We start from the raw sequence: 18,985 nt of genomic DNA on the forward strand, positions 1-18,985 counted from the left end.
GTAACGCAGGGTTCCGGTCCAACAATCGTGGGGGCAGCTGCACAGCAAGCAACCTTGTCAGCCAGTTCATTCTCGGCTGCACGCATATGACCTGGCACCCAGATGAGATGCATGTGAGTTAATTGAGCCGGCAGTTTACACTGTACCCGTCGACAGAGAAGGTCAAACGATGTGCTACCCGACGTCTGCGCAAAATGCCAAGAGACTGCACTCCACTAACTTTTACCGATGAAGAGCTTCTTTGGTCCGAACACGTCGAAACAAACCAAATAATTAATACACCGTTTTAATGCATGGAGCCACTTAAAGGGCTTATTGGATCATAATGGGCCTAATGAAGGTCTTAGAGCGGCCGCCTGCGGTCTGGCGATTCCGCGTTCCTCCAAGCAAGAAGTTTTGTTGATGTTTCTAGAGTATTCTAGTCTGCCTCGACTTGTTTTCAGAGAACTATAAGTTTCAGCGAAGCCCTTCTCCACTTGACACCAATAACTGGTAAGACATAGCGGTTATTCTTCAATAGATGATTAATTGGTCAGTTCGTCCATAAAGGAGTATAAATTTTTCAACTGACTGTTCGTGCAACAGTGGGGTCAGTACAAAGGAAGGAATATGGATTTAATACATAAAATCGAGACCTCTTAACAACAACAACAAAAGCAACAGACGAGAATTACCAAATGAAATGCCCAAGGCCGGATGGAAATACATGGCAACGCCACCTATCGGTGACTAGCTCCACTGAGCTAAGGTCGTTGTGTTAAGTAGCTCAAGCTCTACAATGTTCATGAACATTGTCACTAGATGACGCTGAAATGCATTTCCGCACAAGATTTATCGATTACAAAACAATCAAAAAAATCTACACAGGTGTGCATATGTCAGCCGGTCTGTTCCCTCATGGATATGAGATATCAAACTGAAACTTTTATATTTGACGAGGTATCTGAACGAAATTCGGCAAGAATTATTTTTGAAGGCAACGGTACAATCTCCGAAGAAATTATACGGATCGAACCACTATAGCATATAGCTGTCATACAAATTGAACGATCAAGAACAAGATCTTGTAAGAAACACTTCGTTTTTGGGAATGGTATTACAGCATCGGTGCAACTGAAGTTAACGTTTTGTCTTATTTTTTTATATTATATCTAAATGCAATATTTTTTTGTGTTTTTGTCATTTATAATTACAATAATAGTTACGATTTGACGATTATGACGAAATATAAGTCTTCCTAACAGGAATTTCTCTCATAAGCATTTACTGTAATTGTAAACGCAACATATGAGTATTAATACTATCATACTAGAATGTTATAAATGGTTTTCATAGTACCTAATAATTACTAGCTTATACCCTGAAGAATTACTAGTACATCTAAGTACTTTACTACTACAAAATGCATTTTTAATTCAATACCTTGTAAAGAAATGTCCACTATAAATTAGTTTCACACTTAGACATCCGTTTTGTCCTTTTCCCGCCAACTATATTGTTGCAATGTAGAGCGCACCTCCTTCAGCTCATCGAGTAAGGCCTCAACGTTTGCACGCTCAATATTTAGCACATGTGTGGTGTCCTCTGGCAGCCCATCAATTAGCTCCTGTGCGATTTTTAATTCGAATTTGACGCAGCCAACTGTGTTATCGGGCTGTTCTGGTGACGGTGGTATAAAACGCACTGACGAGAGCTCATTAACTGTAGACACAATAGGGAGAACATAAATATGGAACATGAAATGATAATAAATATATTTTCTTAATAAGTTTATAAAACACACTTTTAAATGCCTTGTCCTGCAAGCGTTGACGTATTTGCCTCACATTGGCCGCCAAGACGCGGCACATTGACGCAGCATGCTCCTTGGGTAAGCCCAATTGTTGAATCTCTTCGCTGAATACCGCCTCCGTAACGGCATGACGCGAAGCATTGATCAGCAAGAAATGTATGCAAGCCACAGCAGATTTGCCATCGTTGGACAAATCAGCTGTTATCGCTTTAATGGCGTTCTCCTGGGCATGCAGAATATGGAAAAAATAAAAATGAAAAACTTTAGGGATATAACAGCAGAGTTTACACTTACCTCGAACTGTGCACCAACAATTCTCTTGGCAACTAAACCAGCTAGTGTCTCTAAATTCTGGGCGCTCAGCACGGATAGTGTGGATATAATCTCCGCCAACACCCAGTCGGGACAGTCGCCATCACCACAGAAACGGAATTTCTGCAAAAAGCAATTGTAAGCGATTAAATGAATTAACTGCGATTCCATACGGCTCAATTAAATAACGGCGAAGCAAGTCAATGAGTTGAAAGAATTAACACGAAGCGACAACATTTTAGTTCACGCACCATTTTCAACAATATTTGAACGTCAACTCACACGAAGGATTAGGTCTGACAGTAAAGAAAATGTGCTATTTTAAGGGGTCCTCCGTTTGACTTTTAGACTCATGCTACACATAGTGGTGCGCTAATTAAATATATATATTAAACACGCTTTATGTGCGTCCCAAAGGCAAGTAAATATATTTGTAAGCAATATACATATGTATGTATGTGTATATGTGTGCATATTTATTTTCACTTTTATTTATTTGAGTTTCCATCTTTGCCGCGAAAGTGTTGTTTGTTAGCTAACTCGTAGAGAAGCAATTAATAAAATTTCCCTATACTTGACTGTCAGCATAAACGTGGAATTTATGACACTTGTTGCTTGTGATAATTTGTCGCAGCAAAGTGCATAGACATTAGACAACCCACCTACCACCCTCAAGTACAAGCTGACTTTGCAGCAGATAGCTTATTATACGTGTACATGCTTGTTGTGTCGGCACCCCTTTCACTCGCTCACTTGCTGAAGCGTGCGTTAACGCCAAAAAGCACACTACAATTATTTGTATATCATTTTGAAATGCATAAAGTGTAACGGTTTAGAAAAAGCACTCCCTCATACCACTTATCCACTTCTTTATAATGTGCTAATCGTTGGCATTTACCGTTTTGCTAGCTGTAATTATTTAACTGCATGCCTTTCTTGTGAACGTAAATATGTGTTTTTAAATGCAAATAACACATACACATACATACATATATGTACATATTTGCTTTAAGCCTGCGAGTTAGTTATATCCTTAGCTGCCGCACATAATTTTTGCTATAAATATGCGTGTAGGTTTTGAATTCTTCACAGTTTGTGCTCGGTAAAACACGGAATAACTTCTTTTAATATTTATAACAGTGGAATTAATATTGCAACGAAATTTATAATACCGATCGGATACGCAGCTTATTGTGTACGGAAGTTGCAACAAATCTATTGAAATACGTTTAATCGCGTAAAAGGTACTTTAACTATTCGAAAGTTATATGTAACTTGCTTTAAAAATATGTGTGATTACAACAGTGTGGTTGCACAGCGCACACCTGCCACTGCATAGTAATTTTCAAATTAATTTTTGTTGCAGGATTTTTGGTTGCCTACTTCCTTCAACATGTACATCATACACACAATACTTTTTATCACTTTGTTGATTTGCTTTTGCCAAAATGTATTTGTATTGGCACAGCCCGTCGGTGATGAGCTAAGCACATGCGAAGATCAGCTTACAAAATATCGTCGCTTTTTACTACAAGCCATTTTGAGCTTTGAAGATGTCTGTGATGCGTACGACTCACATCCTCTTAATCCGCTTGAAGTTTTATATAGACAGGACCAACAAGACTCCGCAAACGCGCCGCTTTTCCGTGCACTACAAACGGGCAGCAGCGCCAGCGAACAACGTAATGAAATTTGGGCTTTTTTCAAACTATTGATGGCACAATTTAACGATATGGATTTTGTCAACATCATTAAGGAGGCAGTTATTGATCGTTGTCGCATGAAATCCCAACTGCAGCATGACGAAAAACGCAATTCCGTTGTATTGGGTAAGAAGCAGCGTTTCCATTCGTGGGGCGGTAAACGCGCACACCTTTCGACTGACGACAGAAGCATGGATATGTTGTAAACGGAAGAAGCTGGTTTAAGCATATAACATCTTTAGAATTCTTTACGGGCTGGATACCTTTGTTTACTGTATATAACTATCAAAAATTTTAACACAAACACAAAATCATGTAACTTTCAAACTATTGTTGGCTGCAACTACATTAAAGTACAAAAAAGTAAAACATTTGTTATTTAATTAATAGTTAGGAAAAACTTACCATTGTAGAAAAATATTTAGACGCTAATTTGGTTTTGGCGGTGCTGGCAGATTTCTGACAAATAGCCAGAATTAAATGAACAATACAAAACAGCTGTTCTTGTGTTGCCAACGCAAGTGCGATTTGACGCAGAGAACGTTTATAAATTACGTTCTCTGTAATTTATATACGTTCTCTGGTCGTAAGCGTTAGCCGCGTTGCCAACTAATATGCAGTAGCTGTCATAAAATTTTCCGCCGGAAAGACGCGTTAAGATACGTAAAGTTTTATTTCGTCGAAAATTTAGTGAATTTACAAATCTTTCTATATTACTTAAAGCTTAATGGGTAGATTTTTAAGTAAATATCAGGAATATATCAAAAAGTGTGCTTTGGTTATGTTTTTTACGCAGGAAAAGTTGCATTAAGGAAAGTCGTAGGAGCAGCGATAGTCTGCGCTGGTAGTGTTTGTTTTTGTGTGTAAAAAGTGTTAAAATTTCATAAAAATACAACAAAAACGAAAGTTTAAATTATTTGTAAGCTCAAATTTACCGCAAACAAAACTTGCGGACCGGTTATATAGAATATCAACGAAATGGGGCTACTGAAAGCAGCAAAGGTGAACTCTGGGTGAGTGCTTATATTTGTACGAGTATGAATTTAAACTATTAAGGATATTGCATATTTCCAGTAAGCCCAATTATGTAAGTGTCACATGCAGTTGCATGAAAAATTCATATTAATTATCGCCCACAGTCATTTACTGTCTTATTTGTAGGTAAAACGTGAAGGCGTCCATTAAAACATAACCTAACTTTCAAATTAAGAGAAGTTACTTGTGCACCACACACTAAACCAATACAAAAAAGTCAAAAGATATAACTGCGAGCTTGTTCCCCTTTTCTTTGCATTTTCCTCGTGTCAGTCACGCATGCTCCGCTGCCAAAATGTTGCTTGGAGTAAAACCACAGCGAGATAAACGCGTTATTTGTGAGATATGCAGACCAACGACGGCGTGGGCGTGAATTACTGTCCTATGTTTGTTGCTTGGCATGTGCATACCTGCGTCAAAGCGTTGCAACTTTTCCAGCTTGCTCACTTTTTAGGCCGAAAGTGCCTTAATAAAGTACAACGCCGGCGCATGCTTTACAAATGTTACTCTTGCTGGCGTTTGACTAGTTGACTGCCGTAGTTGCGCTCCCTCTGCTGATTTATTGTCATTTCCCACTAACAACAGCTGCAGCGCTGGCAACATTTGGGTCGCTGTACACCACCACGCATAAAAATGTAGGAAATGTTTGCATATTTTTCATAAGCATTGTTGCGTTTGGCGAATTCTTGCAGCGCAGCAGTAATTGGAACTGTGTACGCGCGTAATGTGTCTGTGTTGTGGGTGTTGTACGCGCGTGCCTACTCTATTGCCTAGTGCGCTTTATTTATTATTTTTGCAGCGTTTTCTTTGGCTGTAGATGCCGTGGGGTTAGCGTTTATCAATCGATTGTATTTCATTTGTCTGCAACTCGTTTCAATGTTTTTTCTGCACTGCTTCGTTGCTGATAAGGTTTCCACAATGGCTTCTGAAGTCGCAGGCTGTGTGGTCGCCGAGAAACGCTTGCGTATATACACTAGAGAAAAGATAATTTTATGCATTTATTGTGCCTTCAAATATCAATTTTTACACCATCCCATTTCCGTCGGTAAACTTTTAATTATACAAGTCCTTCAAATTCGAAATTGTTTATGTTTGAAAAACTATTTTTTGTTATTAAATAAAAAATTATAAAAACAAATAATAATATTTGGAAACCTTCGCCTTCATGTACAGCGTCTGATATGCGAGTCCTATGTACTTATATGCTTTTTATATAAGAACGCCCTACTTTACTAATCTCTGCGCCGTGAAATAAAAATACTCAAGTGCTATAAATGTGGATCGCTGTTGTTTGCCGCCGCAATGCTGGGTCAGAGATCACACAAAAATCGCCAATTTATTTCATTATTATTGTCAGCTGTCTTTTATTATTTTTATTTGCGTTCTTCATTTGTTTTTTTTTTTATTATTATTATTTTTTTTTTTGTCGTGATTGATGGGTATTTTTACTTTATTGTTGTTACTGCCGCACACACGGCACGGTATTTCAATCAATGGACAAAAACAAAATCTTAGCATGCAAATGGAGTCAAGCTGGCGGGTAGCGGGTGCAAAAATTTAAGTATACAAATAAATCTGCAAGGTGCGCGCAAATGAAAATTTTTTGCTTCTTCTCTGAAGAGACCTATTTGATGCTGATGGCCTTAGCCTCTGTTTATTTGGAAAAAAAACGTTTTCTATATATTTATATATAAATTATTCATATATTTTAAGCAAGATATTATTCTTATCTATTTCACAACGCTGTGAATGAAATCAAAATTAATTGAAATGTCGTAGCAAATTTGCGTATTAAAAAATAAATTCATTATTTATGTGCTCGTTGATGGAAATCTGTAAAACGTATTCATGGCATTTGCATCGCCTGTTTCTTAATGTTTGTTGTTGTGGGTTTTTTCCTGGCACTTTCTAGCTGAACGGAAGCGCCAAGTAGATGTCACTGTAATGAGATTGAACATGCGATACATTTTTTAACAAGTTCGATGTATGTAGGTATAATATTTATAGTCAAATCGATCGTTTGCTATAAGAAAATCATAACACAAGATGGAGAGAAGCTGAAATTTTGCATACAATCTTTTCTCCCCAAGAAGATGCGCATTTATCGGAATCGTTGATATCGGACTACTATGTATATCAAATAGCTGCCATACAAATTGAATGATAGGCAGCAAGTGCTTGTGTAGAAAACTTTTTATTTGACGAGCTATCTTCACGAAATTCAGTTCAGGTTATTGCTTAATTAAAACCTTTAATCTCCGAATAAATTAGTTCAATCGGATTAATATAGCATATAGCTGCCATACAAACCGATCGATCAAAATCAAGTACTTGTATGGAACACTTTTTTTATTTGACGAGATATCTTCACTAAACTTGACTAGGGTTATTTTCTAAGGTAAAAGTATATTATCCATAAAATTTGGTCAGATCGGATCACTTTAGCATATAGCTGCCATACAAACAGATCGATCTTGTATGGAAAACTTTTTTATTTGTTGAGATATATTCACGAACTTTTACGTGGATTATTACCCAAGGCAATATTATAATCTCTGAAGAATTGTTCTGATCGGACCACTATAACATATAGCTGTCATTCAAATTGATCGATAAAAATCTAGTGCCGGTAAGAAAAACTTTTTTATTTAATAAGATATTTTCATCAAACACGGCGGAACTTATAACACATAGCAAGGCTGCAATCTCCGAAGAAATTTTTCAAATCGGACCACTATAACATATAGCTGACATATAAACCGACCGCTGAAAATCAATTTTTTGTATGAAAAACTTTTTTTATATGTGAAGGGTTCATGTTTTTACTTTTTTATGTTAATTAAATTAAAGTTAAATTTTTTTTAACTTTTTTTCTTATTTTTGCTTTATTTTGAGTTTTTAAGTTACGTCGTTTTTGCTTTAATCGCTTATTTTGCACACATTTAAAAGAGTCTGCGGTAATCAGCTGTTTAATGAGCCACTGATGTCAATGACGTCAGCAGATAAGGGAAGCGTAGGCGAATAAGGACGCTGTCAAAGCCTAAAAATAGAATTAGTAGGGAAGATTAACGGCGTAAAAGAACTTATTTTCAAAAGGTTGAAAGCAGCAGAAGAAAAAAAGGAACAGAAGAATAAAACCAGTCATTTTAGTTTTAATCTCAGCAACAGAGATTATCACTGTAATTGTTACTTTATGAACTCTGCAACTTATGCACCGTTATCGGCTGAAATGAAAAATTGCGATTTCATTGTTAGTTTTATAGCTTTTCTAAATTGAGTTTCTATAAAAATTTATTAGTAAATTTATTGTTTATAAATTCTTAATTTTGTGTATAAACTAAAAAGCGCATAACTCATTTTGACAGGTTTTCATAAATTTTTTAATCAAATGCCTACATTTTGAACAAGTTTAATATATATTAGAGATTTTTATAGAAAAATATTTATAATTTATAGCAATTTATAGCAGGTATGTAGTTGATAATATTCACTTATAATAATGGTTGTTGTTGCTATAAGCACGCAATTTCGATTTACTATTTATTTCTAAAAGATATTCAAAACATTATTAATTAAAAAATTAAAAAAAAATAATAATAAAAATGACAAAGGCACATGCATTTTTCGGAGAAGTTTGTAAAGCTTTTGAAATTTATGGCGCATAATTATGTTGACCACACTTTCCTAATTCACACATAAATAAAAGGAAAGCGACGAGTCAACTTGTTTACGAGCCTAGAAAGAATCCGATTAACTGCCACATAAATAACTAAATACGTCATTATTAGCTACTGCATTAGTATTTCATGCTTGATAATTTTAGCAGAAACTTATTTTTGGCAAGCGAAATTTTTTAGCACAGACTATTATAGCATATAGGAGTATTTTTATACTCTCGCATGTTGGTTTCTGGGAATAACAGGGAATGGAAAACAAAAAATATATTTTAGAGCACTAAAGAAAGTATATTTTAAAAGCTCGCAGAGGGTCTATATCTATAGACTTAAATTAAAAGGTTATATGATTGATCGCGCAGTTTGTATGGCAGCTATATGATATACTGGTCCGATCTGAATAATTTATTCATAGATTGAACCATTAGGTCATACAATATTTCATGAGAAATTTCGTAAAGATATCTCGTCAAATGCAAAAGTTTTTCGTACAAGCACTTGATTCCGATCGTTGTGTTTGTATGGCAGCTATATGCTATAGTGGTCCGATCAGAACAATTTCTTCAGGTATTGAACCACTTCCTCATACAATATTTTATAACAAATTTCGTGAAGATATCTTGTCAAATGAAAAGTTTTCCATAAAAGCACTTTATATCGATCGTCCAGTTTGTATGGCAGCTATATGCTCTAGTGATCCGATCTAAACAATTTCTTCGGAGATTACGCCATTGTTTTAGATAAAAATCAGTGCCAAATTTGGAGAAGATATCTCGTTAACTAAAAGGTATTTCCATATAGGAACTTGATTCCGATCATTTAGTTTATATGGCAGCCTTAGGATAAAGTGACTCGATCAGAACAATTTCATCGCATATTACACCATTATTTTAGGGAATAACTCATACTAAATTTCGTGAAGATACCTCGTCAAATGAAAAAGTTTTCCATACAACCACTAGATACCGATGGTCCATTTTGTAAGGCAGCTCTATGCTATAGTAATCCGATATCGCAGGTTTCGACAAATGAGCAGCTTCTTTGAGAGAAAAGCACATGCGCGAAATTTCTGATAGATATCTCAAAAACTGAGAGAGAGAGGGAGAGACAGGCATAGCTAAATCGACTCAGATGGACGTGCTGATCATTTATGCACAAACATATGTATATACAATATTTTATAGCGTGTACGACGTTTGATTTTGGTTACGCCCTCAAAAAAGCATATAAATTCGTTCCTATGAAGCCTAAAATTGGTTACATTTAATTCCTTTCCTGCTCAGCTGCTACTGGTCAACTCATGTGTGGTTCATATGGTTCACAGTTGTCTCTATAAATATGTCTATATACATATACATATGTATATATGCAAATTTCTAAACAATATTGTATGTCACATGTGCAATCGTGCAACAAAATTTGCCACATGTAAACACCACAGTGTAATGGCCACTGCTGAAGTACCACTCGCTCTACAAAAATATAACCTTTGACCTTAGCATTCGTCTATGAATTAGATAAGTCACAACAATAACACAAAAGTATTGACAGATCATGTAATCTACAAATTATTTTCAGCGGATCAGTCAAGCAAGTGATGTTCGCACTAACATTTATGAACTGTCAGCGATTTACAGTAATCTTTAGCTGTCAAAACAATGATGAGCTTTTTTCACAGCAGTCACTTTATTTGTTGTCTAATAATTATATTAATTATTAATCTAAGCACACACATACTATATACTATAATGAGATGCTCGTATTATTGAACATGCTGCGATTAAGATTAGGCAATCGTGTTGGCGCCGGTGCACCGACACCGGCCGGATTTGTCTCACTGCACAGTGGCTTAGTAAATATGAAAGCGGCGCAAATAGAAAAATAAATAAATTTTCTATTACGATTTTTGTTAATTGCCGTTTATTTTTTATTTTTATTAAAAAATTGCAGCTCACAAGCCGAGCGGGTGGGTGGGCGGTTTGTGTGTGCTCTTCCAGCTGTAGTGGGGTTTGTGTTTTGAAAGCCTGTGCATAATATTTTCAATAATTTAATATTTTTTACGACTTATTCGCGAAGGGTTTTGAAAAACAACTGTAAATATTATACGTAATATTATATAAAATGGGAAATAATCAAAATATATTACAAACTAACTTGTGGGTGTCGCAAAGGTCATTGGAATTCTCAGTTTAGTCGACAAATTAGTTTTCGTAAGAAGAAACGAGTGCAACTGAATGCAAACACCAGATAGATAAGAAAGATAATGTTGATTTAACACGTGCTTGAGCTATAAAATATTAAAGAAAGTAGTGTATGTATAGAAAGACGTGATAGATCAACTTTTAACCATACCTCTGTAGTATGAAAATGGCATGGCAGTCATATGATATTTGGAGACAAATAAATGTGGACCGAAATCTTGTTATAGGCAATGCTTGCGGTCTACCGGTTCATGATTTTCGGCCATTGCAGGACCAATACTAAGCCTCACTGCGTTAGGTTACGTAAGCAGGCAATAAGTAGTATGTAACGCGGTCATCTGGGTGCCTAATAATAGAGAAATAGGAGGAAACGAAAAGGCATTTAGCTGCTTCAAGGGTCATTTGGTGGTGGTGGTTGTCTGAGAACGTGAGCTTTCAAGTGTTTAAAGCATGATCTCGCAAACGCAGAACAATAAAGATGAAATTGTTGAGATGTTTTAACTTCGAGTTCTTACATATAACTACTACAGCTGGTATTCAGTAAAATTCTCAACCTTGGACGCCGATAGGGCGATGTGGTGTTAAAACCCCAACAATCATAGCTCATTAAGCTCCAAAGCTCGATTGCGCGGACTGTGTTCACACGAGGACTTTTTTTGCCCCAAACCGGTTTTTTTTGTAGGCTATGGGACGACGAGGAAAAACGAAGGGACCCATATTTTTATCCCCGACACCCGGCCGATGACTGTCAACTCAGTACTATGTCTCGAAATTAGTTCAGGAATATTTTCTGTCCCTAAACAACAACAGGGAACCGTGCAACTCGTGCTCGGGATAGTATTCGGCATTTCTATTCATTTCGAAACTATTTTCATATTTGTTTCAAATGAATACTTTGTTTATGTTCGGAAACTTGAATTTTATAGAATGGAAATGTTTTAGAAAAGACTGAATAAGGATCTAGGAATTAGCTAATCCAAAATCACATTCTCAAAATCTTGGAAGCTTCAGACAAGAAAATGCGAAAATTGTCCAACTCAAATTATCGTACTCGTGTCGCTCGCATTTGGCGTTAATGTGCGACATAAGAGTCCTTGTGTGAACGCAGTCATACACAACTTTCTTCACACACGCCCCTTAACGTAGAATCAGTCTCATTGCTCAACTCTTCATATGTACATATGTGCGTAACGCATGCGCACAAGATATCAAATGTTCAACAGATAGTCACTGGTTTCACTTGGCGTAGAGTCTGCTGAAGTGGTGTTCAAGATATAATTTTCTTTTTTTTCGCTCCACAATCGGATATCTTTTCACTTTCTTTCAATTGTAAATCTATACTTGTTGTTGTAGATATATAAATACATTTGTTTGTTTAATTCTCAAGTATGCGCTGCATTAACACTTCACCCAGAAGAATTCAAAGTAAATAGCACGAGTATCAGCGTTCGGTTATCGTTTAATGACCACTCGCTCGCCACTCACAGCCATGCGCCCTTATCATATTTGCCCTAAATAGACGCGCACTTTTGTTGGTATTTCTTTAAACACTCATTGTGGGGCAATAATAATGATTTGCAGATACCGTTATGCTAAAATTATGGAAGAATTGTATATTTATGTTTGGTTAATAGTGGCAATTAATCGATTCGAAGTGTGGTATAGGTGATATAGATTAAATATAAGAAACATATTTTCTAAACTAGTTTGATGTCGAAACAGTTTATCAGTGTTGCCATCACTAAGGTCAAACTAAAAATATACAGATATGTTTTGAACTAGTTTTTAGCTTTAAATAGACTTTATTTCAGTAAGCAAGTGATAAGCAAATATAGGGTGAACCATTTTGAGGTTCGCTACATTTTGAAAAAAAAAACAGACGAGGTTCCCTACTTTCTTAAAGAAAAAACAGAGAAATTTAAAATTTAATGGAGAATGTTTTTTATATCATTAGAAAGAACAGTCTTTGGGATTTAATTTTTAGAAATTTTCTCTTTCAAATGTTGGCCACGGCTACGTCTCAGATGGTCCATCCCTTGAGTCCAATTTTCGATGACTCGTTCGAGCATTTCGACTGGTAACTGGTGAATGACACATGTGATGTTTTTCTCCAACGCCTGAATCGAAGCTGGATTGTCCGCATAGACCTTGGACGTTACATATTCCCACAGGAATAAGTCTAACGGTGTGATATCACATGATCTTGGTGGACAATCGACCGGTCCAAAACGTGAAACTATCGGCTCACCGCAGTGTTCTCTTAACAAATCCATTGATTGTTGCGATGTGTAAAAAATGACACCATCTTGTTGAAAGCAAATCAAGTCATCAATAGTCGGTTACCATGTTGCGATAAGAGTCGCCATTGATGCTTACGTTCTCACTGGCATCATTTTTGAAGAAATATGTAAGGATGATTCCATCAACCCACAAACCATACCAGACCGTTTTTTTCGATGAAATGGCAGCTCTTGAATCTCTACTAGTTGCTTTTCGCCCAAAATGTGGTAAATTGTTTACATACCCGTTAAGCCAGAAATAGGACTCAACATTGAACAAAATTTGGATCGAAAAATTCAGATCTTCTTGGAACTTTTCAAGAGCTCATAGAGCGAGGTGAAGTCGCTTGTGAAGGTCGGGCGGCTTCAGTTCTTGCACTAGCTGTATTTACGCTTTCAAATCAAGATCTCGACATGGAATGCACCAAGTCGTTCCATTCATCAATCCGAGTTGCTGCGAACGGCGCCAAATCGACTATCCACGGTCTTCGCGTACATTATCAGCTACGGCTGCTATATTTTCTTCACTCCGTGCTGGACGTGGTTTATTCGGTCGAATATTATCCAATAATGATTGTTTGGTCTCAAGATATAGTATGTGATGGTGTGGCGAATAGTACGCTCAGTAGGCCGATTATGTTGACCACAAGTTGAGCGTAGCCGGCGAAACACATTCTTTACTGAACGTGAATTTTCGTAATAAAGTTGAACGATTTGTGAACGTTGCTCAGGCGTAAGTCTTTCTATGATAAGATGCCAAACAATGCAGAACAAAAATAACATGAAAGCTTGTCACGACTCACTCGAGATCTGTCAAAAAAGGCTATTGAAAAAAGTACCTCTACTTGAATCACCCGCTATAAAAATAAATTTAAATATTTTATAGCAACAACAAAACTTTTTAGCTAGCAACTATTTTGATAGGAATATTGATATTTTTCAATTTCAAAATTGCCCGCTTAATCTGCTCTATACTTGTATATTAATGAAGAAATACTCTGCTGGGCGTAAGCGATAGCCACCTGCAGTTGCTTCAAAAATTATATTAAGAAATTTTAATTATAATAATTTTATTGACGTTTCCAATAGAGTCGTAAATCCAATTTTGCATTTTTATGTAGATGTCACGTCAAAAGTGTGGCTTCATGCAGATTTTTGTTTTATTTTCACACCATAAAAATTTAATAGCGTCAAATTTTAGTAGAAACAATAAAAAAGTAAGCTTGATTTTTGTATTGACTACTATCAGTTTCTATATTAAGAAGTATATGTATATGTAAGTACACGATTGTTTTAATGTCTCCGGGAGGTGCTTTAGCCGCGATAACGGTTTTAGTGTTAGGTTATTGTTGTTATCAAAGCGAAGAATGCAGGCAGCTATCGACTGAGTGCTCTCGTTTAAGTGTCGCCGCACCAAATCTTATCAAGTAACGATATGATTTTCAAAGAAATGATTCTGATCGGATCACTATAGCATATGCATAGTTGTCATACAAACTGAACGATCAAAATCGATATTTTATATGGAAAACTTTATTATTTAAAGAGATATCTTCCCAAAATTGGCACGAATTATTTTCCAAGGCATCAGTATAATCTTTGAAGAAATTGTGGAGATTCTCCGTTCAATTTACTGTCAGTATTGCATGCAAATGTGTACTAATAACTGCGCACATTTACTACGTTCATAAAAAAAACTATTACTCAATCTTATTTTACACAGACTTGCAATATTAAATTAGCTAATTTCCATTATTTCTACAAAAATCCGTAAGAGAAACTAATGTGGCATCAGATAACTGCGGTTTTTCACAGTGCTTACGGGGCGCCACTAATTTAGATCAGTAGTAGGTATGCATATACAGTAGCTACTTACTGTAATGGGACCAATAAAAAGAAAATATTAAGAAAAAATAACTGAAATTGCTTAAATATATTATTACTAATGGCTATATTAAAAAAAAAAAAAAAAAACATTTAAAAAATTTAAATTTTCAAAAATTTTAATTTAAAAATTATTTTTATTTTATTTTTAATTCTAAACTTAAAAAAGTTTGATTTTAAAAAATGTTATTGTAAAAAAGTATTTTAATTTTATTTTTAAATTTCAAAGAGTTTGACGTTAAAAAATTATTTCTATTTTATTTTTAGTTTTCAAAAATATTAAATTTAAAAAAATTTGATTTTAAAAAATTGTTTTAATTTTATTTTATATTTCAAAAATTTTGATTTTCAATAATTATTTTTATTTTATTTTTATTTTCAAAGATTTAAATTTCCCAAAATTTAATTTTAAAAAGTTTTAATTTTCAAAAAATATTTTCATTTTACTTTTTATTTTAAAAAATTTTAATAAAAAAACGAATATATTTGTTTTTATTAAAAAAAATTGTTTCCATCATATTTTTTATCCTAAAAAATTTTAAATTTCAAAAATTTTGATCTTAAAAAAAATTATTTTAGATAAATGTTTTTATATTATTATTAATTTTCAAAAATTTAAATTTAAAAAATTATTTTTATTTTGTTTTTGATTTAGGAAATTATTTTTTTATAATTTTCAAAAATTTAATTTAAATAAAAAATATTTTTACATTATTTAAAAAAAAACGGTTGTCATTTTATTTTTTATTTTAAAAAATTTTTAATTTCAAAAATTTTAATTACAAAAATTTTATGTGTTTTATTTTTAATTTTCAAAAATTTTAATTTGAAAAAATTATTTTGATTTAATTTGTGACAAATTAATTACATCAGATTTGCTGATTTTTATCTGCGCCAACCTCAAAATCTAACAAAAGCTCATGTAATGCCTGTACATATGTGTGTTTTCATGCATGTCTACATATTTTTTTATTTTTTCCACTGTAATTTTTGTCCATCTTCTGCCAACATTTGCACGTGTCAATCAAGCAGCTGCTGCAATTATAGCAAATTTTCGCCTCGCCGCTGCAATAAATTCGATCGCCTACAGACATACATATGTACTTATGTACAGTGATAAATGAGCATATGCATTCACTCGTGTGTATGTGTGTATGCGTTTGCAATTATAAAATAATTCAATTAGAAATTTACGAGCGATAAGCTCGATCGAAAATTATTTGCGCAACATTAAAATTTTATTATGCAATTTTTTTATAGATATTTTTAAATAATTTGACAAGCTCTTGATCAAATGCACAATATACACACATAATACGAAGACTCAATTAGAGCACAGATCCGCTACGCGCATGCATTAAACTCGGTTTGCACCTTATTTATATTTGCTACATTGTATTTATAAAGATAACAGGTTTATATTATAGTACGTATGTTTATGTGCAGAAAAATTTCTGGCTTTTTAGCCATCAACAAATTTAGACCACAAAAGGCGCCACTCAACATCTGCAGAGCTACTCTTGTTTACATTTACTTTTTAGATTTTCTATGGCTTTTTATTATACCCTGAACACGGCATATAAAGTTTTTCACGAAGTGCCTATAAAAAATATCACGTCGGAGATCTTATAAAAATATATACATATTTACACGGTTTAGTCCATTATTTTATGAGGTATCGATATGAAATTTTGCAATTATTGCTCAGAACTGTTTATATCGGAGCATTATTACATATAGCTGCCATACAATCTGAACGATCAAAATCAAATACTTGTATGGAAAACTTTTTCATTTGACGTGATATCTTCTCCAAATTTCGCATAGATTATTTTCTGAAACAATGGTGTAATCTTCGAAGAAATTACTTAGATCGGACCACTATAGCATATACCTGCCATACAAACTGACCGAACAAAATAAAGACAAAGATCTTTTCTATCATTTTATGCAATAAAAAATGCACCTCTGCAAGGTATTTTACCTTCAGTGCAACCGAACTTTTAATTTTTTTTATTTTTTATTAGCGTTTTCGTGTTTTTTGCGAGAATACGCTAAATGTCAACAGAGCATTTTTCGAAAATTGCGCACTTAATTTCTTCTCATAGCTTTTAGCACGGTTTTGGCAGCAGCAGCTATCACGGCATATGTATATGCGGCATATATGTACACACATACATGTATATAAACATATCAACATCTCTCCATATCTATATATGTATGTGTATACACATACATCTACATATAATGAGAAGCTGTAGCAGTTGGGCGGGGCGTATGATGCACATTTATTGACAGAAACACACTCGCAAGTGGAATAATCGTTCGTCTATAAATAAATAAGTGCACGTTTCGCTTTTTTCTGCAAATCATATAGTAAATGTGACAGTCTATAAATAAAACGGGCTTTCAAATGAAAGCGCACCACACGTACCCACACAAGCACACATACTTGTACACACATATTTAAATAGGCACTCATATATATTTGTGCATGTGTATATACGTACACGGGGGCGCCAGCAGGCAAGTGTGTACATTTACTCAATAAAGGATGTAAAAGTCTTGGCAAATCTCGCCGATCTCCAGCCAAAGGCGGCATCTTCTATCGCCCGCAGTGGCAAAAATCAGCGTCTTCCCGCTTGTTTGCGTATTTAATGTCTGAGAAATGTCAATATTAGCGCCAAGACACATAAAATGGAAAAGTCCATTCATTAGCGTTTAAATGTTTTACTTTGCTCAACTTTTTGCTTGGCGTTTGTTTGACGCTTTGTTTGGCTTACGCAGCTGGCTTGTGCCAACAATTGTTTGTGGTGTGGCGCGGCTGCTTATTGGCTTTGTCATAGATGGCGTAGCACATCAATCGGCTGCATATGCCAAAGGCAGCGCTGCAGTGGCGTGCGCGTGCAGCAAAGTGTTTAAAAATAAATCTCACATTGCCAATTTTAAGTAAATTTTTCAGCCGTCCAATTTACTTTGTGACATGTCTCTACGAGTCGGGCATTTTGTCTTCGTGCCAAAAACGGCACACAAACAGCGAAGGGTTAATTGAATTAAATTAATTTAATTTACGGCTTAAAAGTGTTGTAAGTAAATATTTTTATTTAAATTTTTTATTTATTTAGGTCAAATAAAATTTCGATAAATAACTTCTCATGCTATTATTGTGTCTACTTTTGGGGTTTTATACCCATAACAGGGTATATTAAGCTTGCAATTAAGTTTCTAACAACCGGAAGGAAACGTGGAGACAATAAAAAGTAATATATCTATCTGATCAGCGTGACGAGCTGAGTCGATTTAGCTATGACCGTACTGTATATAGCTGAATTAGTCCGTCAGTTTCAGAGATATCGAACTGAAACTATGTACACGCTCTTTCCTCTCTAAGACGCTGCTCATTTGTTGAAACTGCCGATATCGGAACACTATAGCTTATAGCCTTCATACAAACTGAACGACAAAACTCAAGTCCTTGTATGGAAAACTTTTTTAGTTGCCTAGATATCTTCACCAAACTTGATGAGCTTTATTGCCTAAGGCTCCGGTGCAATATCTGAAGACATTTTCTAAATCCGAATACTCTAGCACATAGCTGTCATACAAACTGTCAGTTGAAAATCAAGTTATTCTATGGAAAGCTTTTCTATTTGACAACATATCATTTTCTATTTGACAATATATCAAGACAAGACGAACAAATTGTTCAGATCGCTCCACTATAGCCTATAGCTGTCGTACATACTAAACTATGTATAAGAAATGAAACTGTGAAGGGTATTATAGCTTTAGTGCAACTCGGCGCTTTTTTGCTTTGTGTTAAAATGCAACACAAAATATATAAAACATATATTACATGCCGCTACTTGAAAGCCCAAAGCTGCTGACATTTGGTTCAGACAAAAATTAGGTAAATTTGCAGAAAGAAAATAGGTGATGATGACACAGTGACTTAATTTAGAAAAGATCGCGAGATTTTAACTTATAGTGTAGTTGACGACTTGATCTTGATGTGCTTAGTATGTTAGATATAGAACCATATCCACATCATCTGTTATTTATAACCTTGAGAATGGATTTGATTTTCCTGTAATTTTTTGTTACG

General features: G+C 34.8%; 2 protein-coding genes across 4 annotated transcripts in view; one reads left to right on the top strand and one right to left on the bottom strand.

The window, feature by feature from the left end:
* The window catches only part of LOC126761794 (COMM domain-containing protein 4), a 64,415-nt gene extending 60,091 nt beyond the window's left edge, over window positions 1-4,324 (bottom strand). The window contains exons 1-5 of one of the 3 annotated variants that reach the window (XM_050478190.1): window positions 4,213-4,324; window positions 2,087-2,227; window positions 1,784-2,015; window positions 1,423-1,701; window positions 1,078-1,266 (exon numbers count right to left, since the gene is read on the bottom strand). In XM_050478190.1, coding sequence (XP_050334147.1) covers window positions 1,460-1,701; window positions 1,784-2,015; window positions 2,087-2,227; window positions 4,213-4,215 — 618 coding nt within the window. In that variant the 5' untranslated portion in view covers window positions 4,216-4,324 and the 3' untranslated portion in view covers window positions 1,078-1,266; window positions 1,423-1,459. Of the gene's footprint in view, window positions 1-1,077; window positions 1,702-1,783; window positions 2,016-2,086; window positions 2,228-4,212 lie in introns of those variants that run through there. The other 2 variants (XM_050478191.1, XM_050478188.1) reach the window with 2 other exon arrangements.
* LOC126761796 (leucokinin) lies at window positions 3,170-4,274 on the top strand. Its single transcript, XM_050478198.1, has 2 exons — window positions 3,170-3,348; window positions 3,471-4,274. The coding sequence occupies exon 2, from the start codon at window positions 3,498-3,500 to the stop codon at window positions 4,011-4,013; it is 516 nt and encodes a 171-aa protein (XP_050334155.1). The 5' UTR covers window positions 3,170-3,348; window positions 3,471-3,497; the 3' UTR covers window positions 4,014-4,274.
* Window positions 4,325-18,985: the final 14,661 nt, after the last annotated feature.

The sequence above is a fragment of the Bactrocera neohumeralis genome, chromosome 6 (genome assembly GCF_024586455.1).
Source record: "Bactrocera neohumeralis isolate Rockhampton chromosome 6, APGP_CSIRO_Bneo_wtdbg2-racon-allhic-juicebox.fasta_v2, whole genome shotgun sequence".
In the NCBI taxonomy this organism is placed as follows: Eukaryota; Metazoa; Arthropoda; class Insecta; order Diptera; family Tephritidae; genus Bactrocera; species Bactrocera neohumeralis.

Excerpts from the sequence above, each read along its gene's own strand:
- LOC126761796 (XM_050478198.1), top strand. The coding sequence starts at position 3,498 with ATGTACATCATACACACAATACTTTTTATCACTTTGTTGATTTGCTTT.